Consider the following 17768-nt stretch of genomic DNA (forward strand, 5'->3'; position numbering starts at 1 on the left):
CAGCAGCATCCAAGCTCTAGTCTTGCTCACTCTTCAGTGGCTGAACTCCTGCGAGTGCATTCACCGTGGTGGTGCTGAGCTGGTACAGGTGCTTGCCTTTAATTTCTTCAAGCCAGAGCCACAACTGATGCAATTCAGTTTAATGGCTTGGGGATCTGGCCTCATTTGAAAGGGAAAGCAGACTATGAAAAGAAATAAATAAAATAAAATCTTTTTAAACATTAATTTCAAATGTTAATTCGAATATGACTTTCTGGACTGATGTACTGCAATGCCACACAGCCATGGAAGGTCAGGATGACACACATGCAGGAGACCTCTGAGACAAAATAACTACATGAAACTAGTACATTTGGAATTTTTATGGGTAGGCAAATTGAAAAACAGGCACACATCAAGAGCACACCTCTGCTGCAGGTCAGCAAGAAAACTCCATGTCATCATTTTCTTCAAAGAAATGTAGACGGATGTTGCCATTCCCCTAAATTTAGGAGAAAGAGGGACATGATGTACTATTCAGTCTATGTAAATCCATGACGAACACTACTGAATAAAGGACCTGTGTTCACCTCTTCAGAAAGTGATTGTTTTAATTGAGTGGTTATCATAAGCCCTTCTCTTCCAAAGGAAATGGTCTACTTTATCCCCGGTCCAATCAGTTCCAGATGAATCTTTGAAGAGTATCCCCCAAGAAAATTATGCTTATTCATTATTAGCACATCAGCTCAAGATCTCAGGCACAGTGTACAAATGTAGAACACAAGGCCGTCCCTACCCTGCTGAGATTACAATCTCGAAAGTCAGAGGTGAAAAAAACCAAAACAAAACAAAACCAAAATAGACAAACAGGCTCAGCAAATGTTGAAAGCTAGAGGTGTGGTGGAGGGCTCACATTCCTTCCCTTATTGTGTAGATGCAAGACATGCCCAGCCTCTGGAGGGAAACAGATGCATGGAGAGACATGAAACTATTCCCATGGCCCAGGGGTGCCACCCCTATCACTGCAACCTTCTTTTGCAGAGCTCTCTCCTGTGCAGAACAGTTGTTCCAGTTGTAGCTGTGCCCATGGTGAATATTAAGCACAATGTATCTAGATGTAAGCCTCATAACCTTCTCTCCTTTGCTCAGCACGCTTGGCAGGTTCAGCTCAGGGCTTTCTAAAGGGCCAGTGTTTGGAAGTCTTGCTGTCTGCAATTTTTTTTCCAGATCCTGTGCTTTAGACCTTCAAGCTCAAGGCCTGAGTAACAAGGAGAGAGGCAACAGCATAAAAAGCTATGTGACTCCTGCCAAAATGTGTGACTTCTAGTCACTGCATCCAAAAACCATGAGGATCTGGCCAGAGTTGGGACCTGTAAAATACAGAGATATGTGGTGCAGAGCTGATAAGAACCTTCCCTTCCCTTCAAATTTGTCCCAAAGCCCAAGACATTATCTCCTGAATCAGACCCTGCGGGTACTGAGACGCCACTCTGCCTCCTTTTTGGATCCCACTGGGATTTAGGCTGAAAACAGGTGCCAAGATGCTCTGACTCAGGCGGTTGCAGGCATGCCCAGCAGCAGAGCTACCAGTGCTTGGGGAACACGCAGGTAAGAGATGGAGACACCAACCGAGGCTGGATGCCTCCAAGGTTAAATGCTTGTTCAGTGTGGGGCAAAGGTGCATTGCCATGATTTTGGGCTACGTGGCCTGAACTCCACTTATGCCCGGTTGCAAGTGACAAAGCTCCTCTCTGAAGCTGGCTCTTATAAAAAGCCATCCAGGTTTTCTCCACACTATTCTCTCCACTTAATTTAAGTGCACCTAATCAGGAAATCTACTTAATTGGAATATCTCTGTTAAAAATCAGGGGTGCTTACTAACAATGACTGCATCTTGATCGGGATGGTAATATCACTTAATTGGGATGCCTTCAGGTATCTTAGTGGTTTGGGTTTTTTATGTCTCAAGCTCAAGCTAGTTTTGTCTGTCTGCTCCTCATAAAACAGCTTTCAGTTCCTCCTTAGTAATGATACAGGCAAACGATGATGTAAGTTACTTTAACATTTTTTGCTTCTGGCTGTTAGTTGGTGTGGGAGGGGCAAATTACCTGTTTCTGTGGGTGTTCTTGCCACAGGGACGGTTACGGTAGTTGCAGTCTCCATCCTATGCAAACACTTCTGCCTCCAACAGCCTCCCTGTCACACAGCAGCTTTCCAAAAGGCTCCAGTGAATAGAGAAATGCTGTTTTCTGCTACCTGACAAGCTCATCTAAACTGCAGGAAGAATACCATCCAGAGTGTCCTATGCCAAGTATTTCCTTTGTAACTTGCTGCTTCAATGTTTGCAGCATTTACAATTCTTGAAAGCAAAAGCACGTGCTAAAGGAAACCTGTGTACCTGCTTTCTATCCAACAACCCACACTTATACCCCACAGTTATACATGTGCAATTATTTTTAAATGTAAGTCTTGGCTAAGAATCTCTGCCTCTATTTTAGAGGTTATTGAGTTAAATAGATTTTTTTAAATGAAGTGTCAATGACACTTTTCTTCATGCTGCATGATCTTAAAATACCTGTGCTTGTATTTAGCAAGTGTAGCACCTCTTCATTGGTCATCTACCACTGAATGTAGTCTGGCAGTCCCTTCTGCTTTGCAAAATAGGGGAATTGACCTTGCCTGGCTTGGCTGATGCCATCCTTATATGCAAACATTGGCCATGTTGCCATCCCAGTTGGCCAGCCGGTCTCACTGGGGCAGGAATTGGGGCATGAGCTGAGTAGGTGAGGTGGTGACATGCCAGAGCCACATATCCAACACACAGCAGTCTAATGAAGGGAGCCAGTGTCACCTGGATAAAAAAGAAAGTCTGAAAGCTTTGTGCTTTGCTTTTATTTGGTGAAAGAAGGAACATCTTTTAAAATAACATCCTTAAGAGCTCTAAAAGTTAAAGAATTTCCATTGTTTTATCCCTTTAAGACTGTGTGAAGAAAAGTAGCAGTTGAAATAGCTAGATTTCAATCCACTTCCAGGGGAGACACTGAAATACATATTGCCAAAGCTCTTTTCTTCTTCAGTACGTCTTTTCTATTCAAATCATGCCTACCAGTCTGTTCACAGACTGGCAGAAATGGTACTGCATGTGGCCTTATGGAGGCAGAGATGGAGAGAAAGAATGAGAAACTGCAGTTGTAACACACTCAGAAACTGAATGATGACTTCTTTTACCTTTAAATGGTATGCTGCTTCATTTTGAGGGCAGAGACTACTAGAAAGTGGGGCTTGCCTTAGCGTCACAGCCATGGAACTCCTGCAGCTGCAAGTTTCAAGTGTTTATTACACAAGGTGCTTTTAAAACACCATCTCTTTTGTGCATTCCCTGTGGTCTGTGGAAAATAATAGCTACAGCTTGAGAGCTCTACTTTTTAAACTATTCTTTCACCTCTTTTTATTGTGCTTTTCTTTTTTCCGAGTGAGACATTGTTTTCTGTACATAAACAAGCATGAGTTACTTCCAGCACTGTGCAAATAACTGCAAAGAGAGCATCTGTGGCTTCATAAAAGTGCATATGCAGATATCTAAGTTTTATTACCTATATTACCATAGCTCCTAGGAGCCTTAGAGGAGACTAGTTCTTTGGTGTGATTGTACTTAATAACCATAAATGCCTTGTAAAACCCCAAAAACCGTGCGTGCATGTAGCTGTTCATGTGCGTGTATGTATATGTGTGTGTACATTTACGCATCTCTGTGGCAACTCTGTGAAGGCATCTGCCTCTGAGTTTACCAGACAGCTTTACAAAGCTGCTCCTTGGAGGCTGAACACATCAGTAATTGGACAGCAAGGGGGAGGTTAAAAAACAGAAGTACTTTTCCTGGAAACCAAGGCTTTTTCACTCGCAAGTTTTATTGGCAAGCCTGGCAACCAATAAAGACATTCCTTGGCCGAGGGAAGAACATAATGGCCTGGACACAGCTGGCATCGCTCTAGCGCTCACCTCCGACAGCGAGCCGTGCCCCGCGGAACCCGCCCCACGCGGCCGCGACTCCCGTAGCCCGGCGGCGGCGGGAAGGGTTCGCTGGGGTGCGGAACCCCGGGTGTGCGGAGCCGGGGGAGAGGGAGCTGCCGGGGGCGGGCGGGGCGCGGGCAGGTGCGCGGCGGGGCGCGGAGGCAGGGGGCGGCGGTGACACGGGCGGCCCGGGAGGGGGCGCCCGCGGCCCGCGCAGCGCCCGCCGGCCGCGCAGGTGGGAGCCGCGGCGGTGCGGAGCCGTGCGGAGCGGTGCGGAGCCGTGCGGAGCGGTGCGGAGCGGTGCGGAGCGGTGCGGAGCCGTGCGGAGCCGTGCGGAGCGGTGCGGAGCCGTGCGGAGCCGTGCGGAGCGGTGCGGAGCCGTGCGGAGCGGTGCGGAGCGGTGCGGAGCCGTGCGGAGCCGTGCGGAGCGGCATCGTCGCTCCTTCCCCGGGGGCAAGCGGCTTTGCGGCTTCCCTCGATTGTCCGCTGTCCCACGCAGGCACCGGCGGCTTGAGGGACGGCCTCCACCCGCGAAGCCCTTCGCGAGGGCGGGGGGCTTTGCAGTGCCCCCCGCCAAGGGCCGCCCGCAGAGGGGCAGCGCCCGGTCGCGGCTCTCAGCAGGGCTGAGCGCCCTCACCGCCGCCCCCCACTCTGCACCCCCACTGTTATGCCGCATACCCTCCCGAAAAAGCTCCCAGCTCTCAAAAACGAGTATGGGAAAGGCAGGCAATTATGTATCCAGGGGCTGATCTCTATCTGCTACCTAATGACTTGCCAAGTACTTATCACTTCCCAGACTAGGAACTGTCGCTTCATTCTAATGTAAATAAACCCTTCATACAAATAAGTCTCTCTCTCTCTCTCTCTCCCCTCTCGTCTGCTAAAGCAATAGGTGGAGATGGAGCAGGACGGGGCTGCTAAGGTTCATGCTCCCAGCTTCGTTGCTCCCTGTGTGTTTTCATTTATATGAATCCAGAGAATCCAATGGATTCAGCCCCCCTCCGCCCTCGCTGCCCCTCCCAGAGAAAGGAAGGAAATAAGGGAGGAAAAGGAACACAAAAGGGACAGGGGACCTTGGAAAGTAAAAGAAAAAAAATTAAAAGTTCCATGTCTGGCTATCTTCTTGTCAGTTTAGGAGTGAATTTTTAACACCCCCAGCAGCTCAGATGTCAGTGTTTTACCATGGGGTGCCAAAGCTAGAGAACCTACCAAATAATTAAGGGTTTCTTAGGCACTTGCGGGTCTGTGTGTGTCTGTGTGTGTGATAGTACTTTGCTAAAAGTACTTTAGAGCAGAAATAACGCAAGTAGTTTCCCACAGCCTGGTTTTTGTCTTTATTCTAAGTGCCGCGACATCTCTGGGACACAACCTGTGTCACAGAGACGAATTATATGTACGACCGCGGTAATTATCGTGGGAAGATGAAATGCGCAGGCTCCGACCTCTTGATGGTCTCAGCTCTTCTTTGTAAACTACATGCAAAATTCGCTTTTAGATACCGAACGTGAAATTAAGGTGTTTCTCTCGTGAATTGCACGAAGCCGATGACTGCTGCCTCATTTACTGCAAAGGATAATTTATTTCTCAGCCAAGAACGAGAGGCTAAAGATGCCACAGGGAATGAAGTGCTCATTTTCGTATTAAGTTGTGTTATTTATGTCTCAAGATAAAAGACGCCCTGGATTGGAAAACTACCTCGGCATATTTACGGAATTGTTAACCCACGTTAATAAAATAACAATCACGCCTGTTTGCTTAACTGAGTGCCACGCAAAACAGACCTTGCATTTAGAGCTCGGCTTAATTGCACAGGCTTGAGATGGCAGAGGTGCTGGTGCAAGGACGAGAGGGTGGGAGGGAGGGAGGGATTGCTGTCACCCATGTCCGGCGGCTGTAAACAGAGAGGAGACTTTCGGCAGAATAGATTTTTTTACTGGTGAAGCACAGATTTGATGCGATCACTTCCCTCCCTGCCCCTCGAAAGGATGTCAGCGGTTTTCTCCTGCGGTGTCGCCCGCTGTTTAGAGAACATGGAAAGCTGCATCCTGAGATGCAAAGAGCCGGGCTGGGTGGCTAGTTACGGAGTTACAGGAGTTACAACTGCTATGATGTTGAAGCCAAAAGAAAGGGAGAGAAGCGAAGCTCTGACTACGACTAAACATAAACAGCCCGGGGCTGGAAAGCAGTTCACCTCCAGGTCTTCGACAGGAGAGAGGAGGACAACGCACAGCGTATTGTTTGGGTCCACCTGGGCTTTGCCCAGGTCAAATGGCAGTCCCTCCTCCTATCGCTCCGATGTCATCTTTCTTTCTGACATCCTCCTAAATAAGGTCGTAAATGACCACACACGCGAATCCTCGCAGGGTTCCAAGACAAACGAGGCTCCCCTGGCCTGGGGATGCCAGTCGGGCTCCCGCCCCGCAGCCGGCGTCCCTCGCCCGGCTTCGGGGAGGTGGCAGCGGCCGTGCCCGCCGCCCGGGGGCCTGCGGGAAAGGGGGGCCACGGAGGCCGAGGCTGCTGCAGTCCCGCTCGGTTCCTGCGGCAGACAGGAGCAGGGGCACCTCCAAGGCGGCTGTCCCGCCCGGAGGCCAGGCTGGCTAAGGCGGCAGAGGTAGGGCACTGGGGAGAGGTAGCCCTGCCGTATGACCGGGAGGGTGAGGACCAATCGCCAGGGACTCTTTCTGGGTGGTATCCAAAGACAGCAGGGGGAAAACTGATCTTTCTGCCTCCCTAAACCCGTTGCTTCCCTCCACACGCACGCACACAAGCCCCAGATTCCACTATGAACCTTCACAATGGTGACTTTTGTGCCTCCAGTAAAGAAACCAAAGTCCCGCTGGGTTGAGGTCTGTAACTTAACACACGTTAGTTGCGTCAGTTCGCAATTATAGCATCAGAATGGCTATTGCAAAATATATTAGATGCAAAATACTTCGGATTAATGCCCACCCCCCTTCCCTGTACTGAAACTTCTCTGTGTTACTCCAACCTTTGCCTGTGAAACAGCTTCGCTACAGTCAACATTGTCCAGATAAAATGAAAAAGCCAGTGAAGGCTCCGGGTCTCGGAGCGGCACTTTACGGACGCTCAAGGGAGCGAGCGGGAAGCCCATGGAAATTGTTTTTAACGGCAGGTAATACCGTGGGAAAACCGGATGACCTGGGCTGCATGGAAACGTGCTAAAATGCCCTTTTTCTTTCTCTTTTTCCTTTTTTTTCTCTTTTTTTTTTTTCTCCTCCTCAGCAAAACAAGAAAGAGGTTTTGAAAATATAAAGTGTTGGAATTGACATCTAGTCCAGTGCTTGCACATTTATTAATTCTGCCGTGGTGGGAGGAAAGGAAAAAAAGTGTAATTAGGCAGGAGCAGGTGAAAGATTCCAGACGATGAAATACAACAGACTTAACGGGATAATGTATTCACCATTAAAGGACTGACATTTATTACCAAAAGGAGACCCGTTACATTTGAATATGAAAAGGAGCAGATATTAAGCTACATATATTACCTTCTTCACATGACTTGAATCTCATTTAAAATATATATATTTTTTTAATAACCAACTGATCGGTGTTTCAGAGGAAAAGCCCTACCAGATAAAATACCACCAAGCAAAAGATGCGCCTTAGCACGCTCCAAAGACATGATTCCTAAAGCAATCGATCACAATAAAAAGTGTGGAAAGGGTATTTCAAATCAGTGAAGCCAAAAGGGTCTTTTTAACGTATTTGTAGTGTTACAAGATCAGAATGGATAATTCATCTCACAAAAGCACCATAAGCACGTCTTTCCCGTACAAATTCCACACTTTAACATAGATTTCAGTTTGATCCTTTCAGTTGATCTATTATTAACGCAAATGAAGTTTCGGGGCTATGGGCTACAAAGCAAATGGAGAGTACTGAGTTGTATTTCGAATATCTGACCTATTGGTAAAATAGACTGCTGTGAAACAATGCATGCTAATTTCCGCTGTGTTTAAAGTACGAAAAGAAAATCTTCATTCTTCAAATATATGAGACAATTGAAAGTAAAATATAAAAAATAAGTAACCAAGCCCTCATTCTTTGCGCTCTTTGAGCTCCCGTTGAAGTTTTATTCTGATTAGAGCCCAAATGTTATTTCAGATAGTCAGAAAAAGGCAAAGCAAATCAAATCTTCATAGAAGAACCGGCCAAGCAGTTTGAGGAACACTCATTTTCTTGCTCTTTTCCTCCTCCTTTTCTTTTTTTCTTTTTTTTTTTTTTTTGACACACCTGACATACCACGGAATCCAGTCTGAAGCAGACTAGGAACAAAATTATGCCCTCTCCGTTTCAAATGAGTAAAGAGACAAAGCAAGGATCTGCTCCCCGTATCACATCCCACATCACTTAAAGATTACCTGAAGGGGTGAGCTACAGACCCCGTTCAGAGAAACGCGCTCGTGTTTATAAACAGGACGGACAGCGGGCGCTTCATTTGCAGACAGAGAGAGGAAAACCCTTGGTGGCTGATTAATAAAAAGAAGCTTTGTAGGACTCGTCAAACGCTTGTCAACCGGAGGAATGCAATCTCTTCAGAAGCGTTTGGTCAGGCAGGCAGCTGGTTGCAGGCAGGGTGGTGCTGCTGGGGCAGGGGCATCCCACCACACACACACACACACACACTCACACACACTTTCCGCGCCGTCCCCGCGGGCGTGGGGGGTGGAAGGCACAGGGGTGAGCTTCTGGCCGGGGCAGGCAGGGGGTGAGCCGGCACACCGGCATGGAGCCGGCCCGCCGACACGAGCGGCAGCCTGGGGGGAATGGGAGGAGAGAGCCCGATCGGAACGTGCGGAGAAAACAGGAGAAAAGAGACTGAGGAGCTTACGCACACCGCCCCCCCCCGCCGCGAAAAAAAACCCAAAAAAACCCAACAAGAAAAAACAAAAAAACCCAAAAGACCAAAAAACAACAACAACAACAAAAAAAAAAACCCACCCAAAAACCAAAACCCACCAACAGAAAAAAAAAAAAAATCAACCCCCCAAAAAGGAGAAGTAATATTTGTGGGGGAAACACGCGTGGCAGAGCGCGGGGTGCGCGCGTGGGTGGAAAGAGCTCCGGGGGAAGCATATACACATATACATATATCCACACACACACACATATATATACATATATATTGGTGAGGGCATGCACATCGTGCGTGTGCCCGAGGTGCGTGTGCGAGGGCGACGGCGCGCGTAAGGACGCGGGTGGGTGGGCGAGCGAGCGAGGTGTGGGGCAGTGGGGCTCGGGCGGGGTGGTCGCGCAAAACGCACGGGCGCTGGAGGATCCCCGCGGGTGCGCGGCGGCCCGCGCGAACGCGGAGCTCCGCGGCTCTCAAGGCGTCCGCGTGTGCCGGCGAGTGTGTGTGGCCGGTCCCCGAGCGCTACAACTCCCGGAGCTGCTGCGGGGATTTTTTTTTCCTTTTTTTTTTTTCTCGCTCATTTTTTTTCCCTCCTCATTCAGAGCCCGGGGTGTCTCCCGGTCCTCATTGGTCGGCTCAGCTCGGAGGGGCGGAGCTGGGCCGCCTGCAAAAGGAGGAAAAGAAAAAAAAAGAGAGGAAAAAAAAAAAGGGAGACCGAGAGAGGAGAGGGAGGGAAAAAAAAAGGAGAAAACTGTAAGTGCGTAAAAAAGTTCTCGCCGTGGTGACGGATGCTCAAAAGTTCAGGAGTTTTTCCGATGCTTCCCAAAGCAGCCTGCGACTGAAAAAGAGACTGAAAAAAAGCGAGAGGGAGAGAGAGAGGGAGACTTTGCACTGGGAGATCGGGAAGGTGGATTTTTTTCTTCTGCTGCTCGCTTAAAAAAGCCAACAAAACACATCCCTCTACTTTTGTCCCTCCTTTGCAGACAACTTGTTGCAGATCCCCGTGGAACAAGGAACTGGGAGCGTGGGAGCCTCTTTGCAAAGGTTTTATTTTCTTAATACTCTTTCTGCGTTTGGAAGTTGCTTTCTCCGCTGCGATTACTTTTTTTTTTTCTTCCTCCACCGTTTTCTTTTTAAAAACATTTTTTCCCTTTTTTGTCCCCCTCCTTTTTTCCCCCCCTTTTTTGATTTTTTTTTTCCCCTCCGCGTGGAGCGCGGGAGCTCGCCGGTGGGCTTTCCTGGGCGAAGAAGAGGAGGCTTTCGGCGCTGCCGTCGTTATTCTTCCTCCCTTTTTCCGCGCTCCGCCGGGGGGGTGGGGGGGTGGGGGTTGCCCGGCCGCCCGGTCCAGCTCGGTCCGCGGAGCGGCGGAGGGGTGGAGGGGGAAGGGACGCGCTGTTTGGTCCGGCGGGGAGGGTGGGGGAAAGCTGACGGGAGGACATGCAGGCTCGCTACTCCGTGTCCAGTCCCAACTCCCTAGGAGTGGTGCCGTACCTCGGCGGAGAGCAGAGCTACTACCGCGCCGCTGCGGCGGCTGCCGGCGGGGGCTACACGGCCATGCCGGCCCCGATGAGCATGTACTCCCACCCGGCCCACGAGCAGTACCCAGCCGGCATGGCCCGAGCCTACGGGCCGTACACACCACCGCCGCAGCCCAAGGATATGGTGAAGCCGCCCTACAGCTACATCGCCCTCATCACCATGGCCATCCAGAACGCTCCCGATAAGAAGATCACCTTGAACGGGATCTACCAGTTCATCATGGAGCGGTTCCCTTTCTACCGGGACAACAAGCAGGGCTGGCAGAACAGCATCCGCCACAACCTCTCCCTCAACGAGTGCTTCGTCAAGGTGCCCCGCGACGACAAGAAGCCCGGCAAGGGCAGCTACTGGACCCTCGACCCCGACTCCTACAACATGTTCGAGAACGGCAGCTTCCTCCGCCGCCGCCGCCGCTTCAAGAAGAAGGACGCCGTCAAGGACAAGGAGGAGAAGGACCGCCTGCACCTCAAGGACCATGCCCCGCCGCGCCCGCCGCCGCCCGCCGCCGCCGCCGAGCCCGAGGGCGGCCCCGCCGGGGGCAGCGCCGCGCCGCCGCCGCCGCCCGTCCGCATCCAGGACATCAAGACGGAGAACGGGACGGCCTCGCCGCCGCAGGCCGTGTCCCCCCCGGGCGCCGCGCCGCCGCTCGGCGCCGTGCCCAAGATCGAGAGCCCCGACAGCAGCAGCAGCCTCTCCAGCGGCGGCAGCCCCCGCAGCACCCTCCCCTCCAGCCGCTCCCTCAGCCTGGAGGCCCCCGAGCCCCCACCGCCGCCCCCGCCGCCGCCCCCGCCGCCGCCCCACCACCACGGCCCGGGCTTCAGCGTGGACAACATCATGACCTCGCTGCGGGGCTCGCCGCAGGCCGCCGCCGAGCTGGGCGCCGGCCTCCTGGCCCCCGCCGCCGCCGCCCCGCGCACCGGCATCCCGCCCGCCCTGTCCCTCGGCGGATACTCGCCGGGACACAGCTCCGTCTACGGCTCGCCCTGCGGCCAGGCGGCCGCCGGCGCCGCCGCCGGCACCTACCACTGCAACATGCAGGCCATGAGCCTGTACGCGGCGGCGGGAGGCGCCGAGCGGCCCGGGCACCTGCCCGCCGCCGCCGCCAGCCCCGCCGAGGACCCGCTGCCCGAGTACGCGATGCCCGCGGGCGGCGGCGGCGGCGGCGGCGGTGGTGGGGCGGGGGGCGGCGGCGGCGGGGCGCTGGGGCACGGCGGGCTGGGCGGCGCGGCGGGCGGCCACCAGGAGGGGCACCACCCGCACCCGCACCAGGGCCGCCTGGCCTCCTGGTACCTCAACCAGGCGGCGGCGGCGGCGGCGGCAGCGGCGGCGGCGGCGGGGGAGCTGGGCCCGCTGGCGGGCGCGGCGGGCTATGCGGGGCCGCAGCAGGGCTTCGCCGCCGCCCCGCGAGAGGTCTTCGAGGCGCCGCGGCTGGGGCTCAGCGCCTCGCCGGGCGGCGGCGGCGGCGGCGGCGGAGGCGGCGGGGCAGGGGGCGGCGGCGGCGGGGCGGGGGGCGGCGGGAGCTGTCAGATGGCCTTCCCCGGCAGCCAGCCGCTCTACCGCACCTCCGGGGCTTTCGTCTACGACTGCGGCAAGTTCTGAGCGCGCCCCGTCGCGGGGACACCGCGGGAACTCCGCTCCGCACCGCGCCGCCGGCGTCCGCCGCGCCCGCGGAGAGAAGCGAGCGCATCGCTAAAAGCTTTTGTACAGAGACAGCCCCAAAGCATGTCTTGGTTTGTTAAAGGACAGTGTTACTCCAATAACACGTAAGTTTTTTTTTTCTAATTGCTTTGAGAAATACTTTTTTTTCCCGCCCCTCGCCCCGCGCTCTTCCCCGTCCCTTAAGGTATTGTCATGCCCCGTGTTTAAAAGGGAGCGAAAAGTCCAGCATAGAGTACCAGCTTCTTTCTCCCTCCCCTTCCTCTTCTACAAGGACTTGTTTTAAAATGTAAATTGCGACATAGTAATTTATTTTTAATTTGTAGTTGGATGTTGAGGACCAAACGCCAGAAAGTGTTTCCCCCTTTCCTGAAAAGTGACGTTAAAATTGACTGAAACGCTGATTTTTTTCACTATATATAAAAAGGGAAACTGTATTAATCTTATTCTATCAATATTTTTCTTTTTTTTTGTTGAAAATATTCTGAAGGTATTGCATTGTTTGTTTATTAATAAATTACCATTCAGTTGGAATGATCCTTTACACGTCTGTATATTTTAATACTTTCATTTAGAGAGAGAAAGAGAAAGAGAGGGAAAAGGGATTTCATAACTAACTTTGTCGCTGGAACAGCTTGTTCCCCTCCGCACAAATTCCAATGACCATTTAGGAACTGCCAGGTCGAAAAATCCCTTTTCAGTCTCTTCTGCAATATATTCCACTTAGTCAGCTCGCCTTATCCGCTAGGAAAAAAATACTTTCCCATGGCAGTTCTGAGTTGGCAAATAAACAAACACGTTTTCCTAGCAATTAATGGGCAAGACCTGGAAACATTTGACCATACACAGTAGTATGGCGACATTACGTTTTTTTTAATAATGTGCCTATGTAAGGATATATTAAGTGGTAACTCCGAGGTCGAAGTGCATGCACTAGATTCCAGACTATGTGTAACTGTATATGTCGAGCTATCGATCGCTCTGTGTTTCAAATGTATTTATATCTAGGATTTACATATGTACCTATATTTAAAGAAGGATTGCGTATTTATTTATAGTTTCATATACGCATTGCATATTTTTCTAAACTCCACAGTGTATAGCAGATGCCAAATAATCTGTAGTACGTGTATCCTTAAATATAATGCAAGCATATAAATCACCGCTTCTTAAAATTGATAGCAAAGTGCGCAATCAGATCTGTGAAGCTGCTTCTATAACACATAGATTTAAAGTACTATTTTATTTGAGGCGGGGAAAAGACGTAGCTGGATTAAAGGGTACTTGTACACTCTACCCTTACACCTTTATAGCTCTGCATTACTCCCGTCCTTCAGGGACTTTACTGACCTATGTCTCAATTGCTCAGACTGAAATAATTTCTTAAAAATTTCGTGTGGGCGAATTTTTCTTATGTAGTTTGGGTGCTGTTGTTTTTTTGTTTGGTTTTGGGTTTTGTTTTGTTTTTCTCCTGACCTCCCTCATTTTTCCTTAAATAGGAAAAAAAATATTACCAGGGTAGCAAATGAGTGCTGCACAGACTGACATATTGTCATATCACGAATCTTACCTTCTGGACAATTTGCCATTAAGAACCTACGGGCAATGGGGATCACCTTCCCCTTTTGTAAGTAACCACCAAAATGCAATAAATTCATTAACTTAAAAGAATCAGCCTTGTCAGTCAGACTTGGAAATAAGTTTATTTGATTACAGATATTTAAGGCCTAAAATTCGCTTTCAAGATAATGCAGTTTCCTATCAGAATATCTTATCTAAAGGCAACACTTAGCAGTAATTGCTGTTGCACTGTTAAGGGGTTACGCTGTAAATAAATATAAAGGTATTTACAGTTCAACCTTATTACCTCGCCCTTGAGGTGTGCTTCCCTTCCAAAGCAATAATCTAATGTTTAGAAAACATCTTCAGCAGATCGAATGAACTGGGGGGGAGTATGTCATCTTAGAAAGCGTTAGCTTAGAATACGTTTATTTAAGTATAGCACAGTCTTTGCTTTTCCGTGCTAGTACCTCTAGGAAGATTACTGGCCTCATTTACATGTATTTGTTTGCTAAATTGGGCAAGAGAAACTCAAACGCTCCATGGCCTGCTTGTGGTAAAGCTGATGAGAAGGACGGGCAAAGTTGAGCGCCTTCGCTCCGGGGACATGTTTTAATTGCTGCTCCTCGTTTTACACCAGTAAGGAGAAGTAAAATGTTACCTATTCTCGGTCGGGCTCACTTTCTTCTCCCCATCGTCCCTCTCCCAGCACCGAGCGGGGGGCAGCTAAACTGGCGGCTGCCGCCCACCGCCGCCTCCCTGTGAGCAGCGCTGCCGGGCCAGAGGCACGGCGGGGCTTTCACTGCCTCACGCCCCCGCTCCCCCTCGCTGGAGAGGGGACCCTCGGCGGGGCAGCTCCCTCTGCCCCGCCAGATGGGTTTGCCAGCGGGGTGGCTGTATAATAAGACCATTCCTGCCCCCCGTCACGTATTTAAAATAAAATTTAAAGAAGGCAGAGAGTAGAGGCGATTGAGTTTGCTATTTGCCTGTTATTTTTGTTGCGATCAGGCGCCGGCTTTCCTGTAGTTTGGGTTTTCTCAGCGGTCTCCAGCGGTAGGGCGTTTTTGGCGAAAATAAATAGGGGGGAAAGCAGTTGTTAGCCCGGTTTGTTCAATAACCCGTTGCATTGTGAGTAGTGCTGCTCGGTTAGGGAAGCTGGAGGGGGCTGTGCGTAGCTTGAACAAGTGCCGTGTGTAATTACTGCTAACGCTCGGGGCGGTCCGCGGCCCTCTGCAGCGGGGCGACCGCGCAACTTGCGCTTCCCGCTGCCCTGGCTGCGAAAGGGGCAGGTGGAGTGGGCTCGGTGAGCGGGGAGGGCGGCTCGCAGTCAGGGAGGGGGCAAAGGGAAACTTCCCGCTAGGTCGCAGGTAGGTCGTGTGGGAATCTTCTGCCCCGGGAGGGGATCCCTTTCCTGAAATGACGTGCGTGGTGGCGGCGGAGGTCACCTCCCGGTTCTCAGTGCGACGGGCTGGCTCACCGCATGAGCGTGCTTCATCTTGAGTTTTAAAAGCACTATTTTATTTTTATTATTAACATATTCATAATCTTTTTTTTCTCCCCTTCCGCACAGAAATTGATCACAACGAAAATAAGATTAGCAGTCCTGGCGGTCCCCGCGGTAGGCAAAAAAAGTGCGGGTTTGGCCGCGGGAGGCGCGCAGTCCTGTGCCGCGGGTCCCTGCCCCTGCCCCTGCCGCGGCACTGCACTGATGGGGGTCGGCAACTCGGGGCTCCGCCGGGCCGGAGTCTCCGGCGTGAGGCATTGCGGCTGGTGCTGGGATGGGGAAAGGCCGGGAGGGCTTGCTAGAAACCTTCCTGGGCTGGTGTAGCGCAAGTGGAGGGTACGGATCGGGGCGTCTGCCTGCAGGCCACCATGAACTGCTGGCAGCACTAACCCTTGTTCCTCTTGTGCTTCCCTCCTCTTGAGCACAGGAGGCAAACCCGAACGTCCCTTGTGATCTGTGATTGTCTCCCAGCAGAACTGGGCCTGCCCTGAACGCGAAAAGAGATGCAGTGCGACCTTGCGCAGCAGTGGGCACGGGACATGCACCCGGGCAGCAGCTGAGCGGTGTCCCCATAAGGCCTCGACATCTGTGGTGGCAGCCCCACAGCAAACGGGGACACTTGGCCCCTGCCATGCCTGCAGAGAGGTCATTTAGGCGCCAGGTTAGCACAGCGCTTGGTGGGTTTTTTAAGCTCAAAAGGACTTTTTTCCAAACTGTCACTTTGCTTTTTATTTGTGAAAAATACAAAAAACCACCAACTATTTTTTTTTCCCCTAAATAATCATCAGTTTGAGGGACCATTCAATTTAGGTGGTGGCTCTGGTGGTTTCTTACTTGTACTTGCTAATCTGTCACTTAAACTCTGGAAAACGTGGAGAGGAGGAATAGTCTCCTTTCTAAGTTTCCTCCTTAGAATTTCTTCTTAAAGCAATTACAGTTCCTATTATGTTCGGCAAAGGTCATAACCAAAAATAGCAGAGAAATGCATGCAAATAGTCGAGAGGACATGGATTCAAACCCCTTCACTACCTCCACAAGCCAGGTCAGATGGACAACATGGTAGGGCTATGTTGTGGATGAAGACATTTAAGGGAGTGATTCCAAATCAGCGTTTTACAGTATCTGGGGCCCTTTCTGATAGCCACGAAGTTCGGGGAGGCGTTTCGAAGTCAGGGGCTATTTTCATAGCCGGGTACAACTTCGTAACACTATTGGTAACTCTGGGGCTGCAGCTTATTGACCAGCTGTCTGTACGCAGCTCTCACCTCCCCAAAAATACACTGCTGGAGCAGGACGAGCTTAGGGTTTCGCCCTGGCCTCTGGAGACTTGGCTTGGATGTTTCTGGCGAGTGGCGCACGGCGCCCGCGGAAGCCGGTGCGGGTTTTGCGGGACGCAGCGCGGCGGTGCCGCTGCGCGGGAAGGAGCGGTGGCGCACGGTCGGGGGCTGCGCGCCTCTCCGCGCCCACGTGAACATGAGCGTGAGGTAAGAGTACGCAGTCTTTATTACGTCGTTTGATTGCGTAGGCAAAAGCGTGCAGCGCCGAGGCGCGCACATGGCTCCACTGCACAGTAAAGGAGAGCTGTGGTGCGGCCCCTTGGAAGCTCTCCCCCGTCCACTTCCCGAAATCACCCATTTCAACAGCGACGGCTAATCAAACATTGGCTTTCAATTAATATCACTCGTAAAGTAATTTAAACTCCTCCGCGTATTCAGCCCATTTTTCCCTGTGCTGGGATCGGGCGCGTTGGTCAAATGCATCCGCATTTTAAGCCGCGCTGATATTTTGATTTTTTTCGGGTTTTGGGGTGTTTTTTGTTTGTTTGGGTGTTTGTTTTTGTTGTTGTTTGTTTGTTTTTTATTTGGCGAGGAGGGAGATGAGCGAGCACGGTGGTGGGCGCCGTCAGGGCGTCCGAAGCTGAGTTGTGGCTGCGCGGGGGCACAGGTAGCGCTCCCAGGCGCTCAGCCGGGGTAGCGCGGAGGGCGACTTCAGGTTTACGCGGCAAGCTGCGCAAGAGGCTGGCGGGCATGAAGCGTGGTGTAAGCGAGCTGCTAGGAGCTCCCCGGGGACACGCGCGGGTTTCGATCCGGTGTCTCGGTCACAAGCTCACGGGCTGGGAGGATGCCAGTCACCCTTCCCGTATAGGTTTCCCCCCACCTCTTTTTTTTCTTTCCCTTTTCCCTTCTGCCTCGCCTCCCCGGCGTCTTGTCTGTTGTGAATCCGCCCCAAAGGTGGTGCGGTGCCGCGGTGAACGTAGCCCTCCTGGTTTAATTACGCCGGGGCTCATAAAGCCATTCGCTTCTTTCCAAAGTAATAAACAAACGTCGCGTTAGGTCAAGATTGATGGTGTCCATGCAATAAAAACGGGCCAGGTCAGGAAGGAATAAAATTCAATCAGAGCTCGCGGAATCATTTTTCAGGGGACAGAAAGACAGAAAAGGAGACGGGGGGTCAAGGGAGACGATGTCGCCATTCACAGCACACCAGCCGGGAGGGAGGAGGGCGAGGGTTAACGAGCGATTGTTTTTTATCAAGCGGAGCCTAATTGAACGAAACAATAGCCGCATGGAGCGGGGGAGGGCCGGCTCCTTGCCCGGTAGTTGTGGGGCCGGGCGGCAGCCCCGTACCTCGGAGGAGGCATGGGGG

At 51.7% G+C, this 17768-nt stretch overlaps 1 protein-coding gene across 3 annotated transcripts; it reads left to right on the forward strand.

Moving 5' to 3' along the window:
- Nucleotides 1-9547: 9547 nt before the first annotated feature.
- FOXC1 (forkhead box C1) lies at nt 9548-13729 on the forward strand. Of its 3 annotated transcripts, none has more exons than XR_014849980.1 (2): nt 9548-12165; nt 13558-13729. XR_014849980.1 is itself a non-coding variant. In XM_085052027.1 (2 exons), the coding sequence occupies exon 2, from the start codon at nt 10301-10303 to the stop codon at nt 11999-12001; it is 1701 nt and encodes a 566-aa protein (XP_084908153.1). In that variant the 5' UTR covers nt 9548-9770; nt 9847-10300; the 3' UTR covers nt 12002-12592. The 3 variants fall into 3 exon arrangements, 2 of the variants coding, with proteins under 2 accessions (XP_084908153.1, XP_084908154.1); XM_085052027.1 differs by lacking the exon at nt 13558-13729 and having other exon boundaries at nt 9548-9770; nt 9847-12592; XM_085052028.1 differs by lacking the exon at nt 13558-13729 and having other exon boundaries at nt 9596-9616; nt 9847-12592.
- Nucleotides 13730-17768: the final 4039 nt, after the last annotated feature.

The sequence above is a fragment of the Lichenostomus cassidix genome, chromosome 2 (assembly GCF_008360975.1).
Source record: "Lichenostomus cassidix isolate B80296 chromosome 2, HeHo_3.0, whole genome shotgun sequence".
Lineage (NCBI taxonomy): Eukaryota > Metazoa > Chordata > Aves > Passeriformes > Meliphagidae > Lichenostomus > Lichenostomus cassidix.

Excerpts from the sequence above, each read along its gene's own strand:
- FOXC1 (XM_085052027.1), top strand. The coding sequence starts at position 10,301 with ATGCAGGCTCGCTACTCCGTGTCCAGTCCCAACTCCCTAGGAGTGGTG.